The sequence below is a fragment of the Dendropsophus ebraccatus genome, chromosome 5, assembly GCF_027789765.1.
Source record: "Dendropsophus ebraccatus isolate aDenEbr1 chromosome 5, aDenEbr1.pat, whole genome shotgun sequence".
Lineage (NCBI taxonomy): Eukaryota > Metazoa > Chordata > Amphibia > Anura > Hylidae > Dendropsophus > Dendropsophus ebraccatus.
The window spans coordinates 115,421,276-115,448,451 of NC_091458.1; the positions used below are offsets into that span (position 1 = coordinate 115,421,276).

At 41.1% G+C, this 27,176-nt stretch overlaps 1 protein-coding gene across 26 annotated transcripts in view; it reads left to right on the forward strand.

Moving 5' to 3' along the window:
* The first annotated feature begins 2,451 nt into the window (after nucleotides 1–2,451).
* ABI3BP (ABI family member 3 binding protein) overlaps nucleotides 2,452–27,176 on the forward strand; it is a 234,331-nt gene continuing 209,606 nt past the window's right edge. For all 26 annotated transcript variants that reach the window (XM_069971043.1, XM_069971056.1, XM_069971054.1 and 23 more), the window contains exon 1: nucleotides 2,452–2,612. In XM_069971043.1, the coding sequence (XP_069827144.1) occupies nucleotides 2,543–2,612 (70 nt within the window). In that variant the 5' untranslated portion in view covers nucleotides 2,452–2,542. The remainder of the gene's footprint in view (nucleotides 2,613–27,176) is intronic.

Genomic DNA, 27,176 nt, shown 5'->3' on the forward strand with positions numbered 1-27,176 from the left:
GCTACAATATAAAATTGTGAAATAATATAATGAACATAACAATGTCGGGGCAATGTCTTAAATGATATTCCAGTATTAAACAGCAATGTTATTGTAAATGTTGGAGAAAGTGAGACATGTAAAGAATGTGGTACTTACTGAATGATCCATCATTTTAGGTATGTGACAGGTCATTGTAATCAGGAGATTGATTGCATCCCCTGAAGCAGTGTGAATTTTAGACAGTTTAGTGGTTGACATACTTCCAAGCAATGTTTTTACTAGTCAGGATGAAGCTCCACAGAAATACCTCCATAAGCACCCTGTGTTAAATGTTTTGTGTATCTATTTTTTTTCCTTATTTTTACACTTTAGACAAGTAAAAAAATTTTTTTAGACCCAAGCAAGAGGACCATGTGAGTAACGCCAGACATTGACGTTGCTATCCCCCAACCAGAACACAAGGGATAACCCAATAAGATGGGAACAGCAGCAACAAAGAAACATCGGGGAAAAGTGGAACTGGGAGTATAGGCATGACAGCTGTGAAAGATTGGGGTGAGTATTACCTCTTTTTTCATTTTCACATCTTAGTGGTCTACGGGTTATAGTAAATGGGTTAATGGTGTAGTTCCAGTGGTCCAGGTCAGTGACTGGGTTAATGTCTAAATCCGGTGGTCTAGGATCCTGAAGAGTTAGTCTGTTTTCCTAGTGGTTTGGTGTAGAACCAGGGGTTAATGCCTCCGTACAGAAGGGAGGACAGATAAATAAGAGGAATGAAAGAAAATAAAGGACAAATGGGCCCTAAGGACTCTGAAAGGGGTTATCCAGCGTTACAAAAACATGGCCACTTTCTTCCAGAGACAGACCCACTCTTGTCTCCAGCTTGGGTGGGGTTTTGCTGCTCAGTTCCATTGAAGTGAATGGAGCTTAATAGCAAACCGCATCTGAACTGGAGACAAGAGTTGTGTTGTCTATGAAAGAAAGTGGCCATGTTTTTGTAGCACTGGATAACCCCTTTAAAAGCAGGCTGGCATAATGGCATCATTGCAGTGGTCTGTAAACACAAGACTGAGAGCTAGATCTCTTCTAGAAACTGCTGTGAATGATGGTCACTGGGGAGAGGATAGTGCATTTATTGGGGGAGATTAATGAAGGCTGCAGCTCGGGCTTACGCAGATTCGACCAATCTTCCTGGTGTATGCCTGTCGTATCCCCCGCTCATCTAATGGGCGGGCAAAGGGCGCAGCAAGGCAGGGAGTAGGTGTGGCCTCCTCTGCCACCTGATTCAGGTAAATCATGATACAAATCTATGACTGCTGGAAGTTTTTACCCTGGTCTTCATAAATTTCCAACATTATGTTGCATTTAATACACTGTTGTCGTCTTCCCTTACAATCTCGGGTCTGATACCCAGTGTGATCACATGGGTTGCACGTACTGGTCATGGGTTTTATAGATTTTAAAGGGGTTAATCAAGTCAAGTGTAGTATTACAATTTAGCCCTAGTCACTTTAACTGAGCTGCAAAACCCCACCCAAAGGGTGGGTTCATACTGAGGAATTCACGAGGAATTGAAGCAGAACGTTTTCTGCTTAAAATTCCTCGCCTATTTAGCTCTGGCAGAATAGGAGCAGAATTCAAGCGGAATTCAAGTGGACTTTCAAGCAGAATTAAAGCCCCATTGACTTCTATAGGATTTCCCTAGTGGAATCCGCCCAAAGAATTTACATGTCAATTCTTCAGACGGAAAGCGGAAATTCTGCTGTGTGAACAAATAAGCGGAAAGCCCATTAAAGCCAATGTCCACTCACAATGTTCATTCTTTACGGGCGGAATTCCGTGCGGATTCCGCGCACATTTTGACGGGGAATACGCCTGAAAATCCGCGAGAATTCCTCAGTGTGAACCCACCCAAACTGAGGAGAAGAGCGGTTTATGGTAGAAAGCAGACATGTTTTTCTAAGCCTGGATAATCCCTTTAACTGCTATAGCATCAAAAAAATAACATGATTTGAAATCGCAAGCAGTAAGCTGCTATGACATCCCAAATAGATGATCTCCCTTTTCATTCAGATGAACACAGTGACACCACAAATATGAATTACTCAGCTTTGCTTCTGTGACATCACAATTACAATAGTAGTAGAAGTAATAATAATACCATAGAATAAACTATGTATGTAAGCGTATTGCTAGAATAAAAGAATAGATTCCTTTAGAAAATTCCAGAGGTAAATGTACACTTTAATTCATCAGGGAAAATACTTTTCTAATTGCATCATCTTCCAATTCCCATCAACATACAGTATATCAAATTTACTCTAAACTTTCTACGCACATCGTAGACTAGCAGAAAAAGAATATGATTACATGGAGCCTGTCAGATTATTGCATCTATGTAAATGAAGCTGAGTTAGAAGATGCCGTCATGTCTCCGCCCAGCTAAACTTAGCTCTGTCCCAGTCACTGCCCCTGTAAGTGGAAGGGAAGAAGTTTAAACTGCAGCCACCTTGCTGAGTGTTACACACCAGCATCTGTCATAGTGCTGGGAGCTGCAAACATGATCTCTCTTCTTCTTTTCTGTGGAATTATTGTAGCTCACCTTGGAGATGCACAGAAGTTACCAAAAGGCAAGTATAACCTTTTTACATGGTTTGCAATGTTCTTGCTTGTGGAAATTACTCTATAATGCAGTTGGAATTAAAAGAACCCATGATACATGAACATTATGCTTAAACATTCAGACCTATTATAGCGACTTATAATGATAGTCATAGTTAATGTTTTTTATAAATTTACTTTATAGTGCGTAAAGGTCGTTTGAGAGTCAATACCCACACACACACACATACATATATACATGTGTGTGTGTGAGTGTGTTTCTCACTTTCTGTAACTTACTTTTGGCATAGTTCATTTGTGCAGCTGGAGTGTTAGTAATATTATCTATCTGAATGTTAGACTTGTGCTTCCTTCTACTTTATCAAGGATAGATATCCCAATCATGTATGCTCGTATTATGTGACACTGAACCATTTACAGTAGCCTTTGATATGATCTCACTGACAGCGGGAATAGTGGGGGTTTGGTGACACACGTTGGGTCATTCTTGATCTTATTCCAGGTCGGTGCAATTAGGGATACATGACTGTAGTTCTACTGTATCCGTGCAAAAAAAAAAAAGTTTTATAGCTTCATTGTTTTCCTAAAATAGCCATGTGAGAGCTGTGAAGTTATATATTTAGGAGCGCAGATACAAAATTAAACATTCATTTATGATGTGTAGATTTAGCAATGGTAAGCCAGTGCAACTACAGTGATACAGTGTAACCTATTATTAGTGTGTGCAATACAATAATGTATGGAGCAAAAAGTAGTGGAAAAAATCAAATCAAATGTGACCCTGGTTTCTACTGTATCTAAGAAAGAATACAGCTTGCTGGACTATAGTGCAGTTCTTACCAACTGCCCATTCCTATCATCCCATTGTAATCAGGTTGCAATCCCATATGCAGCATATTACCAGTTCCCTAATGTACCTAAGTCTTAAAGACAATTTGTAGACCTCATATTAGGAGAGCTATAATGTGGTTATTGCAATAGACAACCCTCTGAACACCCGATCAGACCTGATAGAAAGTATGGATGATGCCACGACTGTCGGTGAGCTACAGTAACCAGATGATCTGATGGCTATTTTCATAAGGTGCTTCCAGTCTGTCAGTAAGGAGTATGGAGGCAGCGTTCCTCATGTACTATTGCATCCATGTCTATAGTATTATCTTTCAATTTAAAGGGGTCAATTTTTCTCAGAAAGAAACATTGATCTATAAATAATGATACATTTATATCAGCTCTCATCAGTTTTTCTTTTAGGCTGTCACCCAATAATCTCAATAAAGTGAGATAGTCTGTACAAGGGGGCCAGAATCTTACTAGCCCCAAAGAAGCATTATTGGCATTGTGTTTAGGACTAGTTGTCTCCAGCATCTCAGACTGGGAGAGAGAAGGCATCTTGAGATAAGAGGAAGCGGAGAATGCTTCTACAGGTGCCCTTACTGGTAAGATAGTGTATTGCAAATCAAAGTTTTTAGTGACCTTCTCCTGCAAGTGATAATGGTGAAGGTGGCTCCCGGCAATGAGACAGTACATGGAGGATTATGGATAAGTTGTGTGCTCTTTTGCCAGATGAAGTTGAAGTGAAGCAGTAACTTTTTTTGTGTTGACCAATCTTGGAAAGGGACCACTCTTTAATTGAAACACGTGTTGATGGTATATGCTTCATATTTGGGGGTTAGATGGAATTCCTGATTTATTTAGCTGTCCATGGACCTCAGAGGTGCCAGAGTAGTGACCTACTATAGGTCAGCAAAACCCTGCAGACAAGCTGTGGTATGGGGTAGCCCACCCCATAGACTGAAAAGAATCATCTTGGGTGCAACCTGACCTATTGGAGGATTTATAGTACATTGTACAGCCCTCCAAGTCCCAGCAGGAGTTTACATTCCTTTAACAGTCCTACTGTTCCTCTTGAGTCACAGCGATACCCACTGGCAGTCCTACTTTACCATTCAAAGTACTGGTATATGCCAAGCTTACATGATACATGATGAAGAAATAATTCTTATTGTTCTTGCATCAACTGACATTTACCCTGCAGTTCACTACACAGCCAGTGGTGGCAGCAGAGGGAGCATCGCTTAGTGCTGCAACCCAATGTAAAAATTTACAAGTTATATTACAAAGTTGCATATTTTTATTAGAGATTTAAAACTAATTTTTTATTCACCGCACTACCCCCTTAAGTAATTCCTCCTTAGCCATTCCCAGTTAATATGAATGTCAAAAGGGACAATGTCTCTGGGTTGCCCCCACCTAGACTTCTCGGCCATCCTTTGAAGAAATTTATACAAGTCCATGCTGCATTAATATTAAAGATTCCCTTAGAGACTTTAATATTGATGACCTAAGAACATTCCATCAACATGTGATTAATGGAAGTCCAATATCCCACACCTTTGTCTATCTCTGAATGAAGCAGCCATAGTGTTTCAGTGAGTGAAAAGATGATTTAAATTTAGGTTTCAGCACCTGAGTCTGATACTGTATCTATGGAGCTGAACCTGAATACATAATGAAGGGTATGAAATGCTTGCTCGAGCATCCTTTAGGCTATGTTCACACACCGTCATAACAATGGCTGTTTTTAATAGACGACTCTCATTGTTAAAAACAATGGCCATTATTTGCTGTTAAATCACGGCTATCCACCAAAAAACGTCCGTCATTATAATGGTGTGTGAACATAGCCTCATTAAGATGACTGGTGTAAAAACCATGTGTTGGACACCAACCTCTGATCAGATATAGGCCATCAAGATAAAAGTTCAAGTGAAACTCTTGAATTGGATTGGAAATAAAGGGCCTGTGCACCGTTACTTGAGTGGCTTTTCAAACTATAGGGTTACTTTATTGTTTGTCTAATATAAAGTGGTATTACTGAGAACCATTATATCATTGTTACTTAGGTAATGTTAGTCTGTGTTTCTGTTTAAGTGCTGTAAAACACGAGCATTGGATGTAGTTGTATATTGTTGTTTTGTTTAAACACTGTAAGTTATGGGCATTTGATTTCATGTGATAGGACGCGGATCCAGGGATTATTCTGATTGCCATTGGAATCGGGAAGAATTTTCTCCCTGTGATGCAGGAACTGGTATCTGCCTCATAAGGGTTTTTGCCTTCAGCACAGTGGGGTTTCTGTAGGTTGAACTTGATGGACTCTTGTCTTTTTTCAACCTTATCAACTATGTTACTATATAACAGTATGGTACCATTCACATGGTGGTCTACCCATTTACATTGGCCTCAGGTAACAATATTGTCAACATTCAATGTTGCATTTGAATATTTGGGATATTATGGGCTGAAGTGCATGCACTAATTGGCTGTCTAGCAGCTCAAGATAAGTGGCTTCTTCGGACACCACTTGAGGACAGCTTAATTTTATTTTATAGTACATTATTTATTTTATAGTACACAATGGAGGGAATTTATCCTCCTTCGCACCAACGCTAGAAAAATTGATCAACCTTTTGTGCAAGCCCTGTTTTTACAAATGTGTAAGCTTCAAGTATGTGCAAATTTCTAGCATAAGACAGGGCTTGCCTAAAAACGTACTCAACTTTAGCATATACCCTCCCTGCCCTGTGAGCATTACGCAGGACCCTAAAGATGACCATATACTTCAAATAATTGAAAGCCAAATATTCATTCTGCCAGTGGTTACAGTCAGGAGGCCACCATAAACCTGACAGTAGGCCAAACTTACAAAAATCAGCAGATTTGGCCATTTTAGTCTTAGTTGTATGGTCTTCCTAAAAAAGCTCCTGTACTTAACATAAGTTTGGATTTAAATAGGTACTCAAAACCCTGTTCAATTCCTACTTATAATCTGAGGTTGGGTGTAAAATGTTTCTCTTACAGGAATTAAGCTGTTTGTCTGCAGCACATCTTCACTCACGCCCTGAAGCTGCAGAAAATCTTCACTTTCTGGTCCTCCTGGTCCACTTCCCGCTCTTTAATCCTCTGTCTTTCCCTTCCCTTCCTCCCTTTTGTGACCAAAGTCACATGATCTGTCCCTTCTGTTGCAAGGCAAGCTGTAAGACCTTATCTGTAACCCCGCCCACCATTGACATTACACTAATCAAGGAGAGGGGAAATAAAAAAACAGTGACAGTCTTCTGAGCAGTACAGGGGAAAAGAAACAGTTGTTTCATCTATCTCTCTCTTTCTAATCTATCTATGTGGATGGTTAGATGGATGGATGATTGGATGGATAGATGGATGGATGGGTAGATATTTTGTTTACAGTGTTAAGCAAAAGCAGATTGAGCCAGAGATTGGCAGATATTACAAGAAGAGGCGGATACTTGGCAGTTAGCCATGCATGCTAGCAGATGTAGTTTCCCAGCCAACATGCTTATATGCCAGCACAGCAGTTGGCTGATAACTGTGGCCTGCTGTAGAGCCATCTAATAACCCTGGAGCACTTCTACTTTGATAACTCCCTAGATGACACATCTAGGTGCTTAGAAAGAAGGAGCGAGTCATACCATGACAGCCAGGGGTCTAACAAAAGACAGCAGACCTGCTATGCCTATATGCCTGTGCTAATAAATTGCCTGCTGGTAAGCATACCAAAGTATTATTTAAAGGGAACCAATCTACTATGGTTCCCTGCAGCAGTGTATAGAGCTACTGTGCAGCTTGTGGCAGATACCTGCCACGGCTGCAGCAGTAGATTTGCCAAAGAGAAAAATATGTTTAATCAAGCTGCACAAGGCTGGGTTAGGGACAGCAACTAGTCATCTGGGTGGGAGCCTAGTCATCGCTCTCTCCCTGTCAGCGCGCAGTGCAGGATGATTGACAGACAGAGAGGCCACAAAAGATAATCAGTAATTTATATGTTCCCTAAAATGGGTCTACTAAACCTGCATTCTGGTTCTGGTGCAGTTCTGGTGCAGTTAGTCTTTTGCGCCACGGTCTGGTGAGACTGTTAGGAGCACTGCTTACCTCCATAGCGCCTTTCCCCCCCTGGCTGGGTCGCCCCTTTCTAATGATAACTAATGGAGCTGGCTGGATCGGCACTATGGGGCTTGCATTGCTAACAATCTCACCGGACCGTGGAGCAAAAGACTAACTGCACCAGAATGGTGCTGAGGAGTAAGGTAGACACTTACCTCCATCCTTGGCTATTCCTGTGCAGTAGAGACATAGCAGCAGGTTAGACTTGTCTAAGCTGCTGATAGTTTCCCCTGCCACCACAAAAAAATAATAATAAAAGTTAATCTAAGTTATATGTACTTCCCTTTACATTTATTTTAAACAATGTGTAACTTCTTAAATAAACCATGGAAATCAGCCAAGCCAGCATTGTAATTAGAAAGAATGCCTTAATCAAGCATTGCCATATACTTGGCTGGTGGATCAACAAGACTAAAAGCAAAATTGTAGAAAATTATATGCACTATAATTGGCATGGGTACTTAATTGTTTGAGTGGGTACTCCAGAGACAAAAAAAAATAATTTTGCTAACACATTGCTTTTATAGGGTGCCTTCACACGTACCGTATCGCTGCGTATTTATCGCTGCGAGTTTCACGCACATAAATCCACAGTGATACTGATTGCTATCAAGTCAATGTATGTGTATTACTACATGCGAGTTTGGTGCGATTCTTACATGCGAGTTTGGTGCAATTTTTTCATGCGAGCTTTAATTTGCACATGATTTTCACAGGCTAGTTTAACACCACAAAAAACGCAGCTACTTTCATGCAAGTTTTGTGCTATAAATACGCAGCGATATGGTACGTGTGAAAGCACCCATAATGTTATATTAGGCTGGGTTCACACACAATATATTTCAGTCAGTATTTTGCAACCTCAACCAGGAGTCGATTGAAAACACAGAAAGGATCTGGTCACACAATGGTGAAATTGAGTGGATGGCAGCCATTTAATGGCAAATATTTGCTGTTATTTTAAAACAACGGCCCTTGTATTGAAATTATACAATATATATGGCGGCCATCCACTCAATTTCACCATTGTGTGAACAGAGCCTTTCTGTGTTTTCAATCCACTCCTGGTTGAGGTTGCAAAATACTGACAAAATACTGACTGAAATATACTTTGTGTAAACCCAGCCTTATTTTGTAACATAACTTACAGCTGCCAGCTGTACTTTACATTGTGTGCAATGCTTAATTAGATTGCGGGCACACCCTAAGGTGTCCACAGTCCAAATAAAAATAAAATATTTTTTATCCATCCGATGAAGTAGTATTGGCCCATTAAACATGCACGACAGAGGCCGTTGTTTGACACTGCTAACAACGGCTTTGTCAAACAACGTCCATTGTCAATACAGTGTGTGAACATCGCCTAAAACAGACTAATAGCTTCTTACTGTCTGGCTTACTGTCTGTCAGATTGCTTATAAAGGACTGAGCTAACACATTCCATGACTCACAGTTAGTAGTGGATTATTAGAGACAGACATAAGAAGGTGCTCTGTGATGATCTGTTGGAGTCCATGTACAGTTCTTGCACAGGGGAACTCTGCAGTCTGTGTTTAGACTTAATCTATAAAATTATATACTTTTTAAGGGCACATCTGATCTCATTGAATAGCGGCCACACAAAACTGACAGTACAGACAATGTGAAGTGTGGCTCCGGCTGCACTTTACATTGACAGTTGTATAATTTGAAATTCCAAATAAAAAGAAGTAAAGTTCATCAGACAGCGGCCGTTCTGTGACACGGCCATGTCACAGAATGGCCTCTGTCATACATTGTGTGAACCCAGCCTAAAGCTATAAATTTCATGATCAACAGGCACCTTCAGTCTGTGTGTAATAATCTGCAGCCTCCAAACAACCGATATCCCAGGCATAGGTATGCGCTGTGTCTCAATAACTACAGTTAAATGTTTGTACAGTTCACATTTTGGCAGCTTGTGAGTTACATTAGTGCAATAAGTGCTACAGCAACAGCCCAAACGCTTTCCAAATATATAACGTACAGTACGATCCTAGCTGATCCTGGAACATACAGCATTGCATATGCCCAAACTATGCAGATGTTTTTTATTTCATCTTCTTGTTACTTGGAATTTCTCTGTAACCATGTTAACTGTAAAAACTTGGCAGAAGCCAGAGCCTTTTAACTGCTTTTGTAGCCTCGCTGTGTTATTTGGTGCACGGATCTTTTGCTAATTTGTTAATTTAGGTTAGCACAGTGGAGGTTGCTGCACATAAACATTACACCCCAGGTGTTAGCTTATCGCTATCTACTCATCTCATTCATAGGCATAAAGCCAAGTTAGTTTTTTAGATATAATCTGAGTATTCCATTGAAGTAAAAATTACAATCTATATATAGTTGGCAGCATTATGACAAAACTTATAGTAACACTCTGGATCAGTAAAGACACACAGAATGCGCTTATACAAGCAAAACTAGCCTCATCCCCACTCCAATTAGACTACATCTACAAACCACACCTGTTATAGTCTATATATTATATACAGTGAATTACAGTGGCCAAATAAAACATTTTATGTCTACATGATTTATCTTGGCTACATTCTTCTCAGACCCCCCCAACAACTGGCCATGATGTGAACAGACAGATATTACTGAGTGCTGAGACCAACCTTATGATACAGTTCCCAGACCAATGCTGACATACTGTGCTCGTGCTACATTCAGACTTTCTGGGGTGTTGTTTTTTCTGTTTTGACTGTTGGATGGCAGCTGGGTTGCATGTTACCCATTGAGTCTCTTGGGCAAAGGCTGTGATTGGGGGATTTTACTGCAGGGAGGCTGTGTGTAGCTTTAGCGTAGGGACCTATTGCACGGAAAGGATAAAATCAGGGATTTGGTCTAATCCCGGGAAATGATAAAATGACCACTCAGTTGACTGGAGAAAGTCAGGGATTTGATCAAATCCCTGAACCGTTTCAGTGAAATAAACAAGCCTCAAGCCTGGTGCTTGGTTCAATGCACATATAAGCCTCCTGCTCCCCATCCCTGCTGCCGTGCCTGGTACCTGAATTCTGCAGCTTCCCACCGGTTCCCGGTACCTTCTCCTCACTGTCCAGAAACTAGCTGGGGTGAATAATTGAACAAACCTTGTGCCTGGTTCAATGCACATATGAGTCGGGACACCGGCGCCATCTTTGGCCTCCTGCTCCCCGTTTGAAAACTGGCTGGGGTGAGTAATTGAACAAGCCTGGTACAAGGACGGGGAGCAGAAGGCCAATATGTACATTGAACCAGGCACCAGGCTTAAAGCGTAACTGTCATGTTTTTTTTTATTGCAGAAATCGGTAGTCTAAGCGATTTTAAAGGGAACCTGTCACCCCCCATGCTGGGGTGGCAGGCTCCCGATCCCCCGTTAGAGCCCCCTATACTCACCTAATCCCGCCGGGTCCCGCTTCTGGAGGTGGTCGGGTGACGGAGATCTCAGCCGCTGCAGCCCGGCGCGTGCGCTGAGAGATGAGTCCAACGCTCATAGAGAATGACGGAGCGCTGGACTCTCCTGTCATTCTCTATGGGTGTTGGACTCATCTCTCAGCGTGCGCGCCGGGCTGCAGCGGCTGAGATCTCCGTCACCCGACCGGATCCAGAAGTGGGACTCGGCGGGATTAGGTGAGTATAGGGGGCTCTAACGGGGGGTCGGGAGCCTGTCACCCCGGCACGGGGGGTGACAGGTTCCCTTTAAGAAACTCTGTAATAGGTTTCATCAGCCAAAAAAGCCTCCTTCTGTCCTCAAGAAGCAATCTCCCAGCCTCCCCCCCCTGACTTCTTATCTGTGCATTATCAGGCAAACACGTCTTCATTACAGAAAAGCCAGTGTAGACAGGCTCTGCTCTCTCCATTGTAAGCCTATGAAGGGGGGAGGGGCTGGGGGAGATGAGGGAGCAGGAAGAGGTGACATGAAGGTCAGCTGTTTGTAGACTCTCTGGGCACCTAAAATGCTAAATTCAGGTGTCAGAAAGGTCAGTGCTTATCTATGAACTTACTGAGAGAAGATTGCAGGGTGTTGTGCTGTGCAGAAATCCTCCGTGCTCAGTCACTCCTAACAGCCCCTCCCCTCTCCATAGCCACATAATGGAGACAGAAATGCTGCTTCAGGGGGGAGGCTGGGAGATTGCTTTTTCACTACAGAAGGAAACTCTTTTAGTACATAAAACCTATTGCAGAGTTTCTTAAAATCGCTTGCACAGTTGATATTTAATGTTTTCAGAAAAATGGCCCTGAAATGACAGTTACGCTTTAAAGCTTGTTCATTTAACCATTTCACCGAAACGGTTAAGGGATTTGTTTGTGGTCATTTTATCATTTCCCAGGATTTAATCAAATCCCCGAATTTATTATTCCTCTGCAACAGACCCATTATAAAGTGGTTGATATAAAATGTTAAGTGGGCTTTTGCAGCTTATTAATAACTATAAGAAATTGATGTGTAGTCTCTACTTCCTGGAGAAGGTGGATGCATAGACTGTATACACTGTATCCATGTTTTCCAGGCAGTCCTCAGGGCCCCATCTAGCTTCTTCAGGCAGAGGGTTTCAAATGCAGATCATTTGCATGTGAACCCGCACTTTTGGCTAGTTCGCTCAACTCTAGTAATTGCTCCTTTTTCTGTTTAGATACTATCTTACTGTCCCTTTCATTTAGATGCTGCATACAGTGTCCATGTTGCCCTTTACAGTACCCATATTAGCATCATACAGTGCCCGAGTAGGACTGTACAGTGGCCATAATAGTGTCATATGATGCTTATTATGGTGCCATGCAGTTTGAAAAGTAGTACTGTACAGTGTTCCTGTGGTGCAAAGTGTTCTTTGTACATGTGAGAAAATTTAAAGGGGACCGTTTTAGCAAAACTGGGTTATTTGTTTTACTTGAAGAAGTAACATGGTTGGGCACTATGGTCTTCTAATTCTCCTGTTTGCCAATTGATTTGTAGGGAAAATTTTAAATTGTGAGCAACTATATTATCTGCTTTAAAAAAAATAATAAAATAAAAGTTTATTGCGGAATTGTCATCCAAGCAATTTATTTGTTCTTATTCAGAATTCCTAAGATTTTTTTTAAGCATATTGTATTACAATATTACTTTTGGGTATCACCATATTCCCTAATTTGTGTGGCGCTTAAAACGGTAATCAAGGGAGTTAACAAATTTGATGCACTACAAATCCCCTTTTCCTCTCTGAGTCATAATCCTTAGAGAAGGCGTTTACAAAGTAAACAGTAAAATTCATTTGGAAAGTGTTTCTTTCGGCAAGCCAACAAACATAACATGTTGTTTTTCATGTAACAAAAATAGCAGTATTCTAGAGAAATAATTCTCTACATGGAGTAGGATGATATACTAGTAGTTATATACTGCCAGAAGTTAAATGCATATCCTATATGATAGAGCAGAAGAAACCAATATAAATCGGTTAGGGTTACAAGCCATCACAATTAACTCATGTATGGGAAATTTGTAGAAAATGTAGAAAATTGTGCTTTATGAGGCTTTGTTCACATATCATATTTCGTTCAGTATTTGTAGCCAAAACCAGGAGTGGAACTGACAGGGCAAAATTATAAAGCAAACATTTGCACAGTTTCTGTGTTTTCAACCCACTCCTGGTTTTGGTTTAAAAACTACTGACCAAAAGACTGATAGAAATACTATGTGTGAACATAGCCTTAGTAAGAACTATTTCTAAAAGACTTGTGGCCTGCCACTTGATTATTCCTGTCTCAGTTTCAAAAGGCCTTACTTTTGTCCACTAATTCAAATCAGTGCAGAAGATATAGGAATCTGATAATAGGAAACCAACCTGCTCATAGTAATGTGATTGGAAACAATAGTTGCTGATGGTGAATTACTTCTTTTAGGCCATGTTCACATGCTATAAGACAGAGGCCGATCTGTGATACGGCAGTGTCACAGAACAGCCGCTATCTGTGAAGTTCACCCCGGCCGGTATTGCAGTACCGGCCTGATGAAGATCACTTCTTTGAAATTGGAATGCGGGCACATTCGAGTGTGCCTGCATTCCAATTAACTATTGCAGACTATGTAAAGTGCGGCTGAAGCTGTACTTTACTTTGTCTGCACAGTCAATTTTGTGCGGCCGCACAAAATTGACATGTCAGTTTTCTGTGTGGCCACATCGAATCCTAGCCAGAGTGTATACAGTGTTTTACACTCCGGCCGGGATTCCATAGAGTTCAATGCGATCGGTCGCTGTAATTAAATAATGGCAGTTGTTGCAAACCTGAAACCACGGCCGCTGTCGTATGCAATCCATTTTGATCTGTTTTTTTTCATTTATTTACATTATTAAAAAAAGAACATTAAACAGACACAATTTTTTTTTACATTTTGCAGTGTACACAAAAACGTGGTTGACCATGTTTTTCTGTACATTTTGCTAAATGAATACAGTGAGACAGATTGCAAAATTGTTATGTGAGCCTAGCCTAAGCTGTATCTCCAGTGGCAGGGGGCAGAAAGGGTTGCTGTGCGACTCTTCCCCTAATGTCACACATGATATGCCTTCTAACTCCTCACCAGGTTGCAGTTCATATCACAATAACTGGGTGACCACATACCAGTACATATAGCATAATAGCATAAAAAATTCCTAATAGAATACCACAATATAATGTTGTTGTTGCTGTTTTCAAAGCCGGTAATCCTGCACCATTTATCTTAGGATAGATGAATCCAAGAGAACAAGTTAGGAAGAACAAATCTGTACAAGTGTTTTACAAAATAGGGAAATCAGAAAAACAACATCCCGAAAGTTGTTGAATGACAAAACTGACATTCGTCTTCACGTCACGCCACAATCGTGTTGTGAAATTTAGAGGAGTTGTCCTGAATTTTTTTTTATGGGAAAGACTCAGCAGTGGTGTGCTATTTGTTCTGAGCTCTTGGCTGATCTGCAGAATAGATTGGGCATTTCTACTCACCATAAAGGCCACCCAGACCTGAGAAAAAGTTGTTCAAAATGGTTGTATTATGAAGCTTTGTGGTTGGCTAAAATCGTAAGTCACCCTGTAAGGTCTGCCCAAAAGGAGGGTAGTCCTGGATGCCGAGGTACAGTTGTTGAGGTGTCTGGGGGTTGTACCCATAGTTTCTTCTGGGTTTTGTTTGCAATAGAAATACTCCAGACAAATGGGTAACTTCTAACAGGAGTAAAGTTTAATGTATTCTGTCCACTCTGCACAATCCATATTCTCCTGCCTGCACAAGTGCAGACTCACAAACTCCCACTTTTTACAAAGTTGCACAAAAATCCACTTCTGCACTGGCAGAGGGAATGTTCTACAAATAATCCTGTGGAAGTGCAATTAACCATGTGTTAAAAATCTAACTGTATTACTATATAAAACGCATCACTCGATATAGTTCTGTGTGATCTTTTGTGTTATGCTGAGATGACAAGAGTGATGTATCTGTTCCAATTATAGAAAGTGCAGATCCCTGAATCCTTTCCAAAATGTCACTAAGGCATAAATGTTGCCCTCCTTCTCCCTTTGTTTATGGTTGCACGTATAAACTTGCCAGTTACACATATCTCTTACCAAAAAAGAAGTAAACGTTCCTTTCTTTTATTAACTCCTTCATTAATAGGACCTAAAAGAACTTAACATGTCATATCATGTTCAAAGCCTGCTTTGATATAAATAAAATACTCAGGGCACCTCCCAAATGGGCCACATGCCACTTGTCAAATCAGAGAAACAATCTTAAAGTGTCTAAAGATTCTAAATCATTCAATCTATGATTGGACTGCGAAGTTTACATTACCCAAGTATAATTCTTTATTGTATACTATAACAGGCTATCTACTATTATCACTAAGTGTCCCTGTCTTTTAATTAAATTGCATCATTAGAATGAGCTGGATGAAGCATGCCGCTGTGTTCCACTCACTGGTTCACTGCTATTCCTGTTCATTTGCAGAATTACAATAGCAGCACAGGATAACACAGCCTTAGGGTCCTATTAGACGGCCTGATCAATACTGTAAACGAGCGCCTATCTGCTAGATCGGCGCTCATTTACTGGGCCTATTACACAGCCCAATAATCACTTAGCAAGGTCTGCACAGAGATTGTTAGCGATGTCCGTGCAGCCTTTGCCCAAACCGTTTACATTACCTGTCCACATTGCCAGTTTCCTCCTGCACTCTGCTTCCTCCCCGATCCCGCTCAGTCAATCACTGGCCATGGCGATCCAGCGCACAATGCAGGAGAACACTGGGAACGTGGACAGGTACAGTAAACTGTTTGTTCAATCATCAGCTGGTGGCCGCGCATCGTTATTGCACGTAGTGATGCACGGTCGGCGCCCAATGATTTCAGGTCAGGACCTAGAGAAGCGATCAGCCAATGATCATTTAACCGGCTGATCGTTGTCTCTATTACACAGAGCGATAATTGGCCGAATCGGGCCCATTCGGACAATTATCGATCCATTTAATAGGGCCCTCAGGCTATGTTCCCACACAGTATTTTTTAGCTCAGTATTTTGCAACAAAAACCACCAAATATCGTCAGTTATTTAAAAAAACAACGGCCATTGTTTTAAGATAACGGCAAATATTTAAATGACAGTCATCCACTCAGTTTAAACAGTGTATGAACATAGCCTGTGTTTTCAATCCACTCCTGGTTTCAGTTGAAAAATACTGACCAAAATACCGAGCAAAGTACTGCGTGCGAACATAGCCTTAGGGTAGACTCACAGAGATGGATCCGCAGCGGACTTCAAGCTGTGAATTCCCAGGGAAATCTACTGCAGATTCCTTGCCTGTCATTTTCAACCAGATTACATACTTGCAGCGGGACTGACATCCTTCTGCAAGTATGTAAGCGACAGCCCCCTTAACCCCCCCGCCGGCCAGAGCATACATGCTATGGGTTGCTTCAGGAGCTCCCAGCTTCTGGACATCCCAATCAGCCAATCAGTAGTGCACTGATTGGCTCAGCGAGACGTCCAGACGGGAACCCCTAAAACAAGCCGGAACGTGGAGCAGGTGATGTTTGCTCCAGCTAGCGGGGGGGGGGGGGGGGCGGTTAAGGTGGCTGTCGCTTACATACTTGCAGAAGGATGTCAGTCCCGCTGCAAGTATGTAATCTGATTGAAAATGGCAGGCAAGGAATGTGCAGTGGACTTTGCTGTGAATTTGCAGTGTGAAATCCGCTGCGGATCCGGTGTGTGTGACTGTACTCTTAGGGCGGGAATTCCATCAGCTGTCCACCCACATGGGCACGCGCTTTTCCGCCGGCTCCATAGACACCATTCTATGGGCCGGCGTATTCCGCAATCCGCTGAAAGAAGTGACATGACACTTCTTTCAGCGTATAGCAGAATACGCCGGCCCATAGAATGGTGTCTATGGGGCCGGCGGAAAGGCGCCCAGATGTGCAGGCGGACAGCTGACGGAATTCCGCAGACATTGTCCGCGAGAATTCCGTAGTGTGAACCCGCCCTTAGGCTATATTCAAACATTTTTTTTTAAACTAAAATAATAGTTGTAATGCGAGACTCAAAACAGCGGATGTTGTTTTCCGTCTTTGATGATTTCCATTGAAGTTTATGGAAACAACATCAATTTGTTCGCACAATGCATAGAATAACGTCCGTTGTTCACAGAGGCCATCAAATAAGTGTTCTGCACTTCTATTCAGCGCTGTTATTTTAAGTTGTTCACATACAGATTTTTTTTTTTTTTTTGGCTGTCCTTTCACCTTTTTTTTTAAACAAAATTCAATAGCTCTTTAAAAATAGTGTGAACATAGGGGGAGATTTATCAAGCAAGTGAAACTGATTCAGTTGCCCCTAGCAACCAATCAGATTCCACCTTTCATTCCTCACAGACTCTTTGGGAAATGAAAGGTGTGGTTGCTAGGGGCAACTTAGCCAGTTTCACTTTACACCATGTCAGATAAATCTCCCCTATAGCCTATATGTTAAACATAGAGTTCAATGCAATGTACAGTTGTGATACGGGCCATACATTGTGTGAACAGAGTGTGAACAACGCCGATTGAAATACAGCTTTGCCTTGTTTTGAAAATGATCGCCACCATTCCATACAGTGGTGCCAGATGACACCCAGCTCATATTCTAAGTGGGACTAAATGATCTAGATGTAGTGTTTGCTCCACAGTCCTAAAACTAAAAGAAAACCATGATACAAAACAAGCACCTACTCAAAGCCTTCATAGTTGCACATTGTGGTCTTTTAATGAAAGCTTTAGAATTGTTGCCAATGTTGTTTCACTTATTATGCGCACTCTCTAGCAGAATATTTTTTTGCTTGCATGTTCTCCACATACAGGCCAACCACAAAGCAGCTCTGACTGCCAGAATCTGGAGGTTTGAAATCCACTCTACTAGAATTATTCCTAACAAATGGAACAGTATAAACAATGGGTAGCAGGTCCTGGGAGTTGCTAGGGCCGCTGCAATAAATTTAGTGCAGTCTAAAAAGGGCCTTTTACACAGGCTGATCGCCAGGAGCGTCGCTAGAAATGCTCCTGCAGCTGATAATCTCCCTATGTAAAAGTGACAGCAATCCACATAACACCGGGCAAACACTCGATTTTTTTTCTGATCGTCTGTTTGGAACCTGCTTTAAAATTTATCTTTATCACCTGCACATTTTCCTGTGTAAACAGGGTTTGTGCAGCTGAGAAAGATAAAGGAAAACTAACAGCCACGCTGCTTGTGCAGTGTCCCAGAACAGAGTTTTCCTCTTGTTATTTTTCTCAAAAGTGTATCCTTATATCTTAGTCAGTCAGTATTTTATTGTCCCTGTTCTGGAAACTATGGTCCACTGCAAACTGTATATTGTGTCACCCCTCTCAGTATTCAGGTCTGCTGTTTCATCTATTCCTTGTACATTTTCAGTTATCAGTGTTAATGGTGTGGTGATGCAATGGCTTGATGTCACGTGACTGCCCCTGCTGCCATGGTAACCCCAATAGCCGTCGAGCTTTGGCTGGGGATACCATGTGACTTCCTGCCTACCTCAGTCCTGTCTTCTACCTTCAAGGGGACAGGTTGTGTGTGCCAGTCCTGTCTTCTACCTTCCAGGGGACAGGTTGTGTGTGTCCTCCCTCCACTGTCAGGAGAGAGGCACGTGTGCTCTGCTGCTCCAGCGTTACTGGAAGTGTTCTGATCCAGTCGGGACCTGGCTGTGTCTGCCTTCAAAAGTCCTAAAGATTCTCATCTCAATCAAAGATCTGGGTGCAGATTCTTCAGTCATTCCTCTCATCATCTCCCATCATCATCCACAGCAAGTATTCATCTCAGCTTCATTCCGCCCAGTATCTTATCCTCAGTACTACTACTCCCATCATTCAGTACGCTACCATCACAGCCTATTGCAGCATCACCCAATGCTTTGCCTTAGCCAAGTCTGCCTTATTCCTGGTTGCATCCGGAGAGACTGTTGCCACTAGTTACCACCGTTTCAATAAATGCACAACTACCGTTGTTTTTGAACCCTGGCATTGGTTTAATTATTGGTGCCCTGACTAAGGACAACGAAGAATTGCTCGGCCTCCGCATGGTCAGGTCCCCGCTGATTAGCTGCTATCCCTCGTGCCAAAAACGTGACCTTACATCAGGCAAGCGCCTACCCGGGTTCCTTCCCAGTACTACCACCTACTACTACCCTCAGTAGTATGGCCCAGTGCACTTGTGATCTGGTATCTGGTTCTCTGGTCCTCCAGCCGCTGCTGTTACTACAGGCCACCCCCTCCTCCTGAATTATTCACAGCCAGAGGAGACAGGACCTGAAGATAAAGTCAGCCAGCCAGATGCCAGATCACAAGCAGCGTGACTAATAAGTATACAATGGAAACTGACAGCATTATTATACACATATCTGTGCTGTTAGTTTCCAGGGCTGCATGAACAATCCTTGTATCGTCCATGCAGCCCATCTGCTTAATTTCTTGTGCTGTGTAAAGGCACAGTAAATGAGCTGCCGATCTTGCTTATCAGTGCTCTTTTGCACCCCCCACGATCGAGAAATCTGTGTGTCTAAAAAGACCCCTAAGGTCCTATTCCACCAACAGATGTGACGACAGATCATCTGCCAAAGATTTGAAGACAAACCCAGGAGTGGATTTGAAAAGAGGAGAAATCCAGTCTTTCTTTTATGACCTGTTATTTCATTATAGTCTGTTCCTGGGTTTGGCTTCAAATCTTTGGCAAATAATCTGTCATCAGATCTGTTGGTGGAATAGGGCCTTTAGACAGTCTTTTTTCAGTTTTACATCTGTCTGGTATGTCAAATTTTAGGTCATGCCCCCTTACATGTAAGACCATGTCCCGTCACCACATAACTTGTTGAGCAAGGAACAGTGTCTACATCAAATGTTCAATGTGTCATATGAAGATTCACCACACTGCACCAGGACACACCAATGTTTGGTGTAATTTAGGCCAACATCAAAGAAAATCCAGGTTGATAAATCTGGGTCATTATTTATGGTTATTGTTTTATGTCATGAATAAGCATGGCACAGCTACGTTCTTCTTCATTTAAGCCATAAGAAAATTTTGTGATAAATGAAACACTTATTATGGAGCTTAAAGAGTGAGTTCACCAAAAAACAACTGGTGCAAGAAGGTGCCAGAAATTTGTAATTTACTTCTATTAAAAAAAACCTCAAGTTTTTAGGTACTTATCAGCTGCTGTATGTCCTGCAGTAAGTGATGTATTCTTCCCAGTCTGGAGAGCAGGAGGGGTTTTCTATGGAGATTTGCTACTACTCCTGACAGTTCCTAACATAGACAAATGTGGCAGCAGAGAGCACTGTTCCAGACTGGAAAGACCACTTTCTGCAGAGCATACAGCAGCTGTTATGCTCTAGAAGACTTGTGATTTTTTTTTTTTAAATAGAAGTAAATGATAAATCTCTGGCACTTGCTGAGACCAGTTGATTTGAAAGAAATATTTTTTGGTGTCACTGTCGTTAAATTTTAAAAAAAAAATTTTTTTTGCAGAAATCAATAGTCCAGGCGATTTTAAGAAACTTTGTAATTGAGTTTATTTGGCAAATATGCCATTATCTGCATTTAAAAATACTTTCCCCAGCCTCCCTCCCCTTCTCTCCTTTCTGTCATCCTCTGCTCATTATCAGGAAATCTCGACTGGTTTACATCAGTCGGGCCCTGTCTGTTCTATGAAGAGGAGAGGGGGGAGGAGGAAGCAGAGAGCAGAGAACAAAAGATTACACAGCAGGGAGCTGCTGAAAGCCTCTATTCAGAGGTCAGAGAGGTCAGTGCTGACATCAGAGGAGATAGCCCAGTGATGTAGCTGTAAATTAGCCCTTTGTTGTCCTGTTTTGGTGCCTCATCTCCCTCCACCCCTCCAATCTTCATAGAGAACAACGAAGACAGGGGGGAGAGCTTCAAACTGCTTTTTCATGATAAAAATGCATAAATGCATAATGCATAAATAATAAACCCAATTACAAAGTTTCTTAAAATCGCCTGTGCTATTGATTTCTGCAACAAAAAAAAAAAATTAAAGACAGTGACACTTTAAGAACATAGTAGCTCACATAGGAAAAAAATTAACTTCATTCAGCTACATTGTTGTAAAAATAGAAAATAAGGCAAAAACAAGCACAGCCCCATATTTCCATCAGGAAAAGGATTGAATGTGAAGCTTTGTGGTTTACAACCTCTTACAGCATCTCTCCTTTTTCATGTCTGTTAACAATTAGTAAAAATATTTATGTTCTTTGTCACTTTTCTAAAAAAACTAAACACACAGACACTTACACATACACACAAAGTACACAGAGACAAAAACCTGAAACCAACCCTGGTTCTGTCTGTTGTAAATGAGTAATTGAAATGGAAGCTCTAATTTATCAGAATCTATTTTATTTACATACAGTCAGTTAAGAATTTGAAGCAATGTTGACTGTAGTAAGCTGACTGTACCCAGTGCTACAGTGAGCATAGAGTTAATGTTCATCATGGACAAATACGCATGCTACAGATGTCTAATATTTTATTGTACTATACACTATCCACTTAATATACCATAACCATTTTTTTGCATGTTCATGATATTTATCATGCTGAAAAATGACATCATGCAATGTTCATGGCGATGACCTTAATTTATTCCCTGTATTTTTTCTATTGGATTATCCTAAGAGTCAAAACAACTGTTTTTAATATCAGCTCTACCAGAATAAAATGGAAAGTCATGTTTAAAAAACCAGAGAAATTGCTGTGTAGTATATGAAACATATGAAGAACAACATAAATAGGGATATAATAAATAAAATATTGGCTCAGCATGAGACTTCTGGCCTACCAACCGTGCGTGGAACGACAGGCTGGGATATTATTTCTAGAGGAAATATATCATCCGGCAATCTGTGTAAGTGCCTCTTATAAAACCACTTAACGTCCATCATCTTACACAATGACGACAGATGATACTAGTTTGACTTTTTATATTTGTATGTGTGTATTCAATGGTCCTTTTGACAGATAACAATGGATCAAAAGCATGCTATATTTTGCTTCATACAACATTTAGTTTCTTTTTACTATCATATAAGTGTACAATCAGTTTTAGTCAGTGATTTGCTAACAAACTCACACTTCAGTTCCCCATAAATCATTTTTTTTACTCTCACCAGGATAGCCCATCAGTCACTGATCCTCGGTTTGCCGACACCCACACAGATTAGCTCTTTATCGCTGGCAATACACAGTGAATGGAGTTTGTTTCAGTTCACTGCGTAGTGGTGGCGATGTGTAACTGCAACTCAGGTCCTGTTTACTTAAATCACCAACAGTACACACTAAGGGTATGTTCACACTATGTATCTGTGCGGCTGTAGTTTTTACGCGGCTGGAAATGTGCGGCTGAAACTACGGCCGTGGGAAAAAAATAGACATTCGGCTGAAAACATACGGTCATTTACTTGGAAATCTGGTTCAACTAAAAATAACAAATAAAATCTTTCGAAAGTGATGCAAACACCTCTGGAATGCATCTGGGAAAGCAGGGAAACAGTTTACAGGAATCGCTATTACCGGGTTTGCGATCCTCTGCAGTAATGCCGATGCCTCTCATGGTTAATATATTTAATTAATAAAACACATTTTCGTTGTAATAAAGTCCCTTTCGTTGTTCAATAATTAAATTTAAACGAATCCATAATTTTGCAATTAAATATACTGTTAAAATAAATATATATATATAAATAAATGTATATTTATATATATTTATTTTTTGACAGTATATTTAATTGCACAATGATGGATTTGTTTAAATTTAATTATTGAACAACGAAACTGATTTTATTACAACGAAAATGTGTTTTATTAATTAAATATTAATTAGTACAGGAAGCTCCAGTAAGCCGTTAATTCATATTCCCGGTAATAGAGCATTCTGTACTAATCAACACTTTACTTTAATTAAAACATCAAATGTTTCTTCTAATTATGTTATCACAATAGCATTATTAAAAGAAATATTTAGAATTATATGTTCGCTCAGCTGATTGGCTGATCGGCTGAGTGCACATATAAAGAGCCGGTCCGCAGTACAGTGACTTCATTGTGCTGCGGACCAGCGAAGAGGACACATTGGGACATCGGATGGTGAGTATAAAGATCTCCCCACCCCCTCCCCAGCACTGCACCCATCCCAGTAAGGAAGGGGGGTCACTTAACCCCTTCCTTGCTGGGATGGGTGCAGTCTGACATCAGTCTGGCCCCCAAGGGGTTAAGGGGGATGCAATACATCCTCCCTTAACCCATTGGGGGCCAGACTGTAAGCAGCGATCTGTAAAGATGCTGCATACTGTAAGGTGCACAACACCGCTCACAATGATGGGTGTTGTGCTCCTGTTTGTGTGTTTTTTGTGTGTTTCTCCCTTTTTGTTTTTCAGATATCGGTATCCTGTGGATTACGTCGGATTCGGTGGACTACCTCGATGACCAGCGGTTGTTTGGTGTTTTTTTTTTATAAAATGGTCAATGAGGGGTGTGGGGGTGTTTTTATTTGAATAAAAAAAATTTTTCCACTTGTGTCTTGTCTTTATTTCTTTACTTTATAGACTTAGTAGTGGAAGCCGTCTAATAGACGGAATCCATTACTAAGTCGGGGCCTAGTGTTAGCCGGTATAAAATGGCTAACACTAACCCCCCATTATTACCCCAGTACCCAATGCCACCAGGGGTACTGAGAAGAGCCGGGTGCCAGTGGTCCCGGAGCATCAAAATTGGCGCTCCTGGACTGGGGCGGCAGCAGGCTGGTAAGATTTAGGCTGGGGAGGGCCTAAACCAATGGCTCTTCCCACCCTGGTGTTACCAGGCTGCTGTCGCTTGGTTTTAAACCCGGCTGGTTATAAAAATAGGGGGGGACCCTATGCGGTTTTTTTTAAAATAAATAAATAATTTTTAAAAACGCATAGGGTCCCCCCTATTTTTATAACCAGCCATGTTAAAAACCAAGCGACAGCAGCCTGGAAACACCAGGGTGGGAAGAGCCATTGGTTTAGGCCCTCCCCAGCCTAAATCTTACCAGCCTGCTGCCACCACAGTCCAGGAGCGCCTATTTTGACGCTCCGGGACCACTGGCACCCGGCTTTTCCCAGTACCCCAGGTGGCATTGGGTACTGGGGTAATAATGGGGGGTTAGTGTTAGCCATTTTATACTGGCTAACACTAGGCCCCGACTTAGTAATGGATTCCGTTTATTAGACGGCTTCCACTACTAAGTCTATAAAGTAAAGAAATAAAGACAAGACACAAGTGGAAATTTTTTTTTTATTCAAATAAAAACACCCCCACACCCCTCATTGACCATTTTATTAAAATAAAAACACCAAACAACCGCTGGTCATCGAGGTAGTCCACCGAATCCGACATAATCCACAGGATACCGATATCTGAAAAACAAAAAGGGAGAAACACACAAAAAACACACGAACAGGAGCACAACACCCATCATTGTGAGCGGTGTTGTGCACCTTACAGTATGCAGCATCTTTACAGATCGCTGCTTACAGTCTGGCCCCCAAGGGGTTAAGGGAGGATGTATTGCATCCCCCTTAACCCCTTGGGGGCCAGACTGATGTCAGACTGCACCCATCCCAGCAAGGAAGGGGTTAAGTGACCCCCCTTCCTTACTGGGAGGGATGCAGTGCTGGGGAGGGGGTGGGGAGATCTTTATACTCACCATCTAATGTCCCGATGTGTCCTCTTCGCTGGTCCGCAGCACAATGAAGTCACTGTACTGCGGACCCGCTAATTATATGTGCGCTCAGCCGATCAGCCAATCAGCTGAGCGCACATATAATTCAAAATGTTTCTTCTAATAATGCTATTGTGATAACATAATTAGAAGAAACAATTGATGTTTTAATTAAAGTAAAGTGTTGATTAGTACAGAATGCTCTATTTACTGGGAATATGAATTAACGGCTTAATGGAGCTTCCTGTACTAATTAATATTTAATTAATAAAACACATTTTTGTTGTAATAAAATCAGTTTAGTTGTTTAATAATTTAATTCTAACGAATCCATCATTGTGCAATTAAATATACTGTCAAAAAATAAATATATATATAAATATACATTTATTTATATATATATTAATTTTAACAGTATATTTAATTGCACAATGATGGATTCGTTAGAATTAAATTATTGAACAACGAAAGGGACTTTATTACAAAGAAAATGTGTTTTATTAATTTAATATATTAACTATTAGAGGCATCGGCATTCGGCATTATTGCCGTCTATTTTTGAAGTACTCCGTACGGACCGCCTGTCAATCCACGGTTGTGAATTTGCACAGTTCCAGCCACAAACAATGGTCTTGTTAATTTTTTACGGTTCCGTTTACGATCGTGCCGTAGGCTCATACATAGTGTGCACTGTGCAGCCATATATTGTATACTTTCCAGCGTACGCATAAACCGGAAAAATACGGACGATGATTTACAGCCCGCAATACAGCCGCACAGATACATAGTGTGAACATAGCCTAAACAGAGACAAACTGCATCTGGTCCCATTCACTGTGGATTGTGGGTGCCAAACAGCTGATTGGCTGGGTGTGGACGTATGATTTTCAGGACTCATTGGTCTTTGGAGAGATAGGGTCCAACGGTGAGTCCCCTAAAAGTTTGCTAGAATATAACAGGCAGCAGTTGAGGACTCACCATGCCATCTAAACAGATTGATCTTGGCCCTCTCCAAAGGATATTATCTAAGCCACTGCATTTCACCCTGATCTTTGCTGCAGGGACCTACCAGTTTTCTACCTCTACAGGTGGCGGCTAGCCCAGCGGGGCAAGAGATGCCATTGAAAGGCATCAAGGGGACTGGCAGATATGTGTCTGGGTACAGGGCAAGGTCCCGGAGGGCATGCACAGGAGGTTCAGAACAGTACTAGGAAGTAGACAGGAATGAAGTGAAGGTAGCTACATCATTAGCTGCAAATTGTAAAGTAGTACTCCGGTACTTAAAAATTGTCTATTTTATATCCAGCAATCAACGTTATATAAGTTTAAAATGTAAGGCTATGTTAACACAACATATTTTTTATGACAAGAATGGCCGTTGTTTGCAATTAAAACAAAGGCTGTACTTGTCATAGAAAAAATGTGTTGCATTAAAGTCAATGCAAACAATGGCCGTCGTTCACATAATGCATTGAACAACGGACATTGTTTGGGATGGCCATGTCATTTTGGTAGTGAAATATGGGTCTCACAAGTAATACACAACAGATCAGAACTGACTGTGGAATTCTGTGTTAATTATGGTTCCGAGCTATGATGGTACAGGAAAGGTCCTAGTATGAAGATATTGTAATCGGAGGCCACTGTAACTATGTCTTGTTCTCAATGCAAGTATATTTTATAGGAAAGAATATGGAACATGCAGTGTTTCTCTGACTGTAATAGAATCCTTTATGTCATGGCCTGCTGTCCTCTTGCCCAATCATATTTTCATGAATAACTTGTCAACACTGTTAACATATTTCAGTGTCTCCTACAAAAAAGCATTGATATCACATGTACTTGTAGCCCAATTGAAAAAGTCAATTAATTGAGCAATCCATATGGCAAAGAGCCACTGTTTTAGTTCTGAAGGGATGCCAAAAGTGTGTGCTTTGCAGGGAACTTGCCAAACGAAAATTTTTAAAATGTTTTAAATTATAAAAAGCGGGAGGAGACATGTGAGTAGTGTATGACATAGGTTTGTTGAGGACATAGTCATTTTCAGCTGTTTTGTGTTTTTTCTTTTTTTTTTTTACATTGTGATGCTTATTTATAGCTAATATGCCCTAGCTTAGGCTGTGCATATGTAATGAGTATAATGATGTAACATCACATTTTGGATAAATACCCTTCATCAAGTAAGGTAGAATGTGATGTCAAATGTAATTCGAGCTGGAGCGGCTTATCATGAAAAGCTGGAGTGACATCAGGGAGATGTATGCAGTAGAAGGGCACTCCATAGAGCGTCTGCAGATGTATGATTCTTAGGAAGCTGGTTTATCTTAAATAATTGAACAAATACAA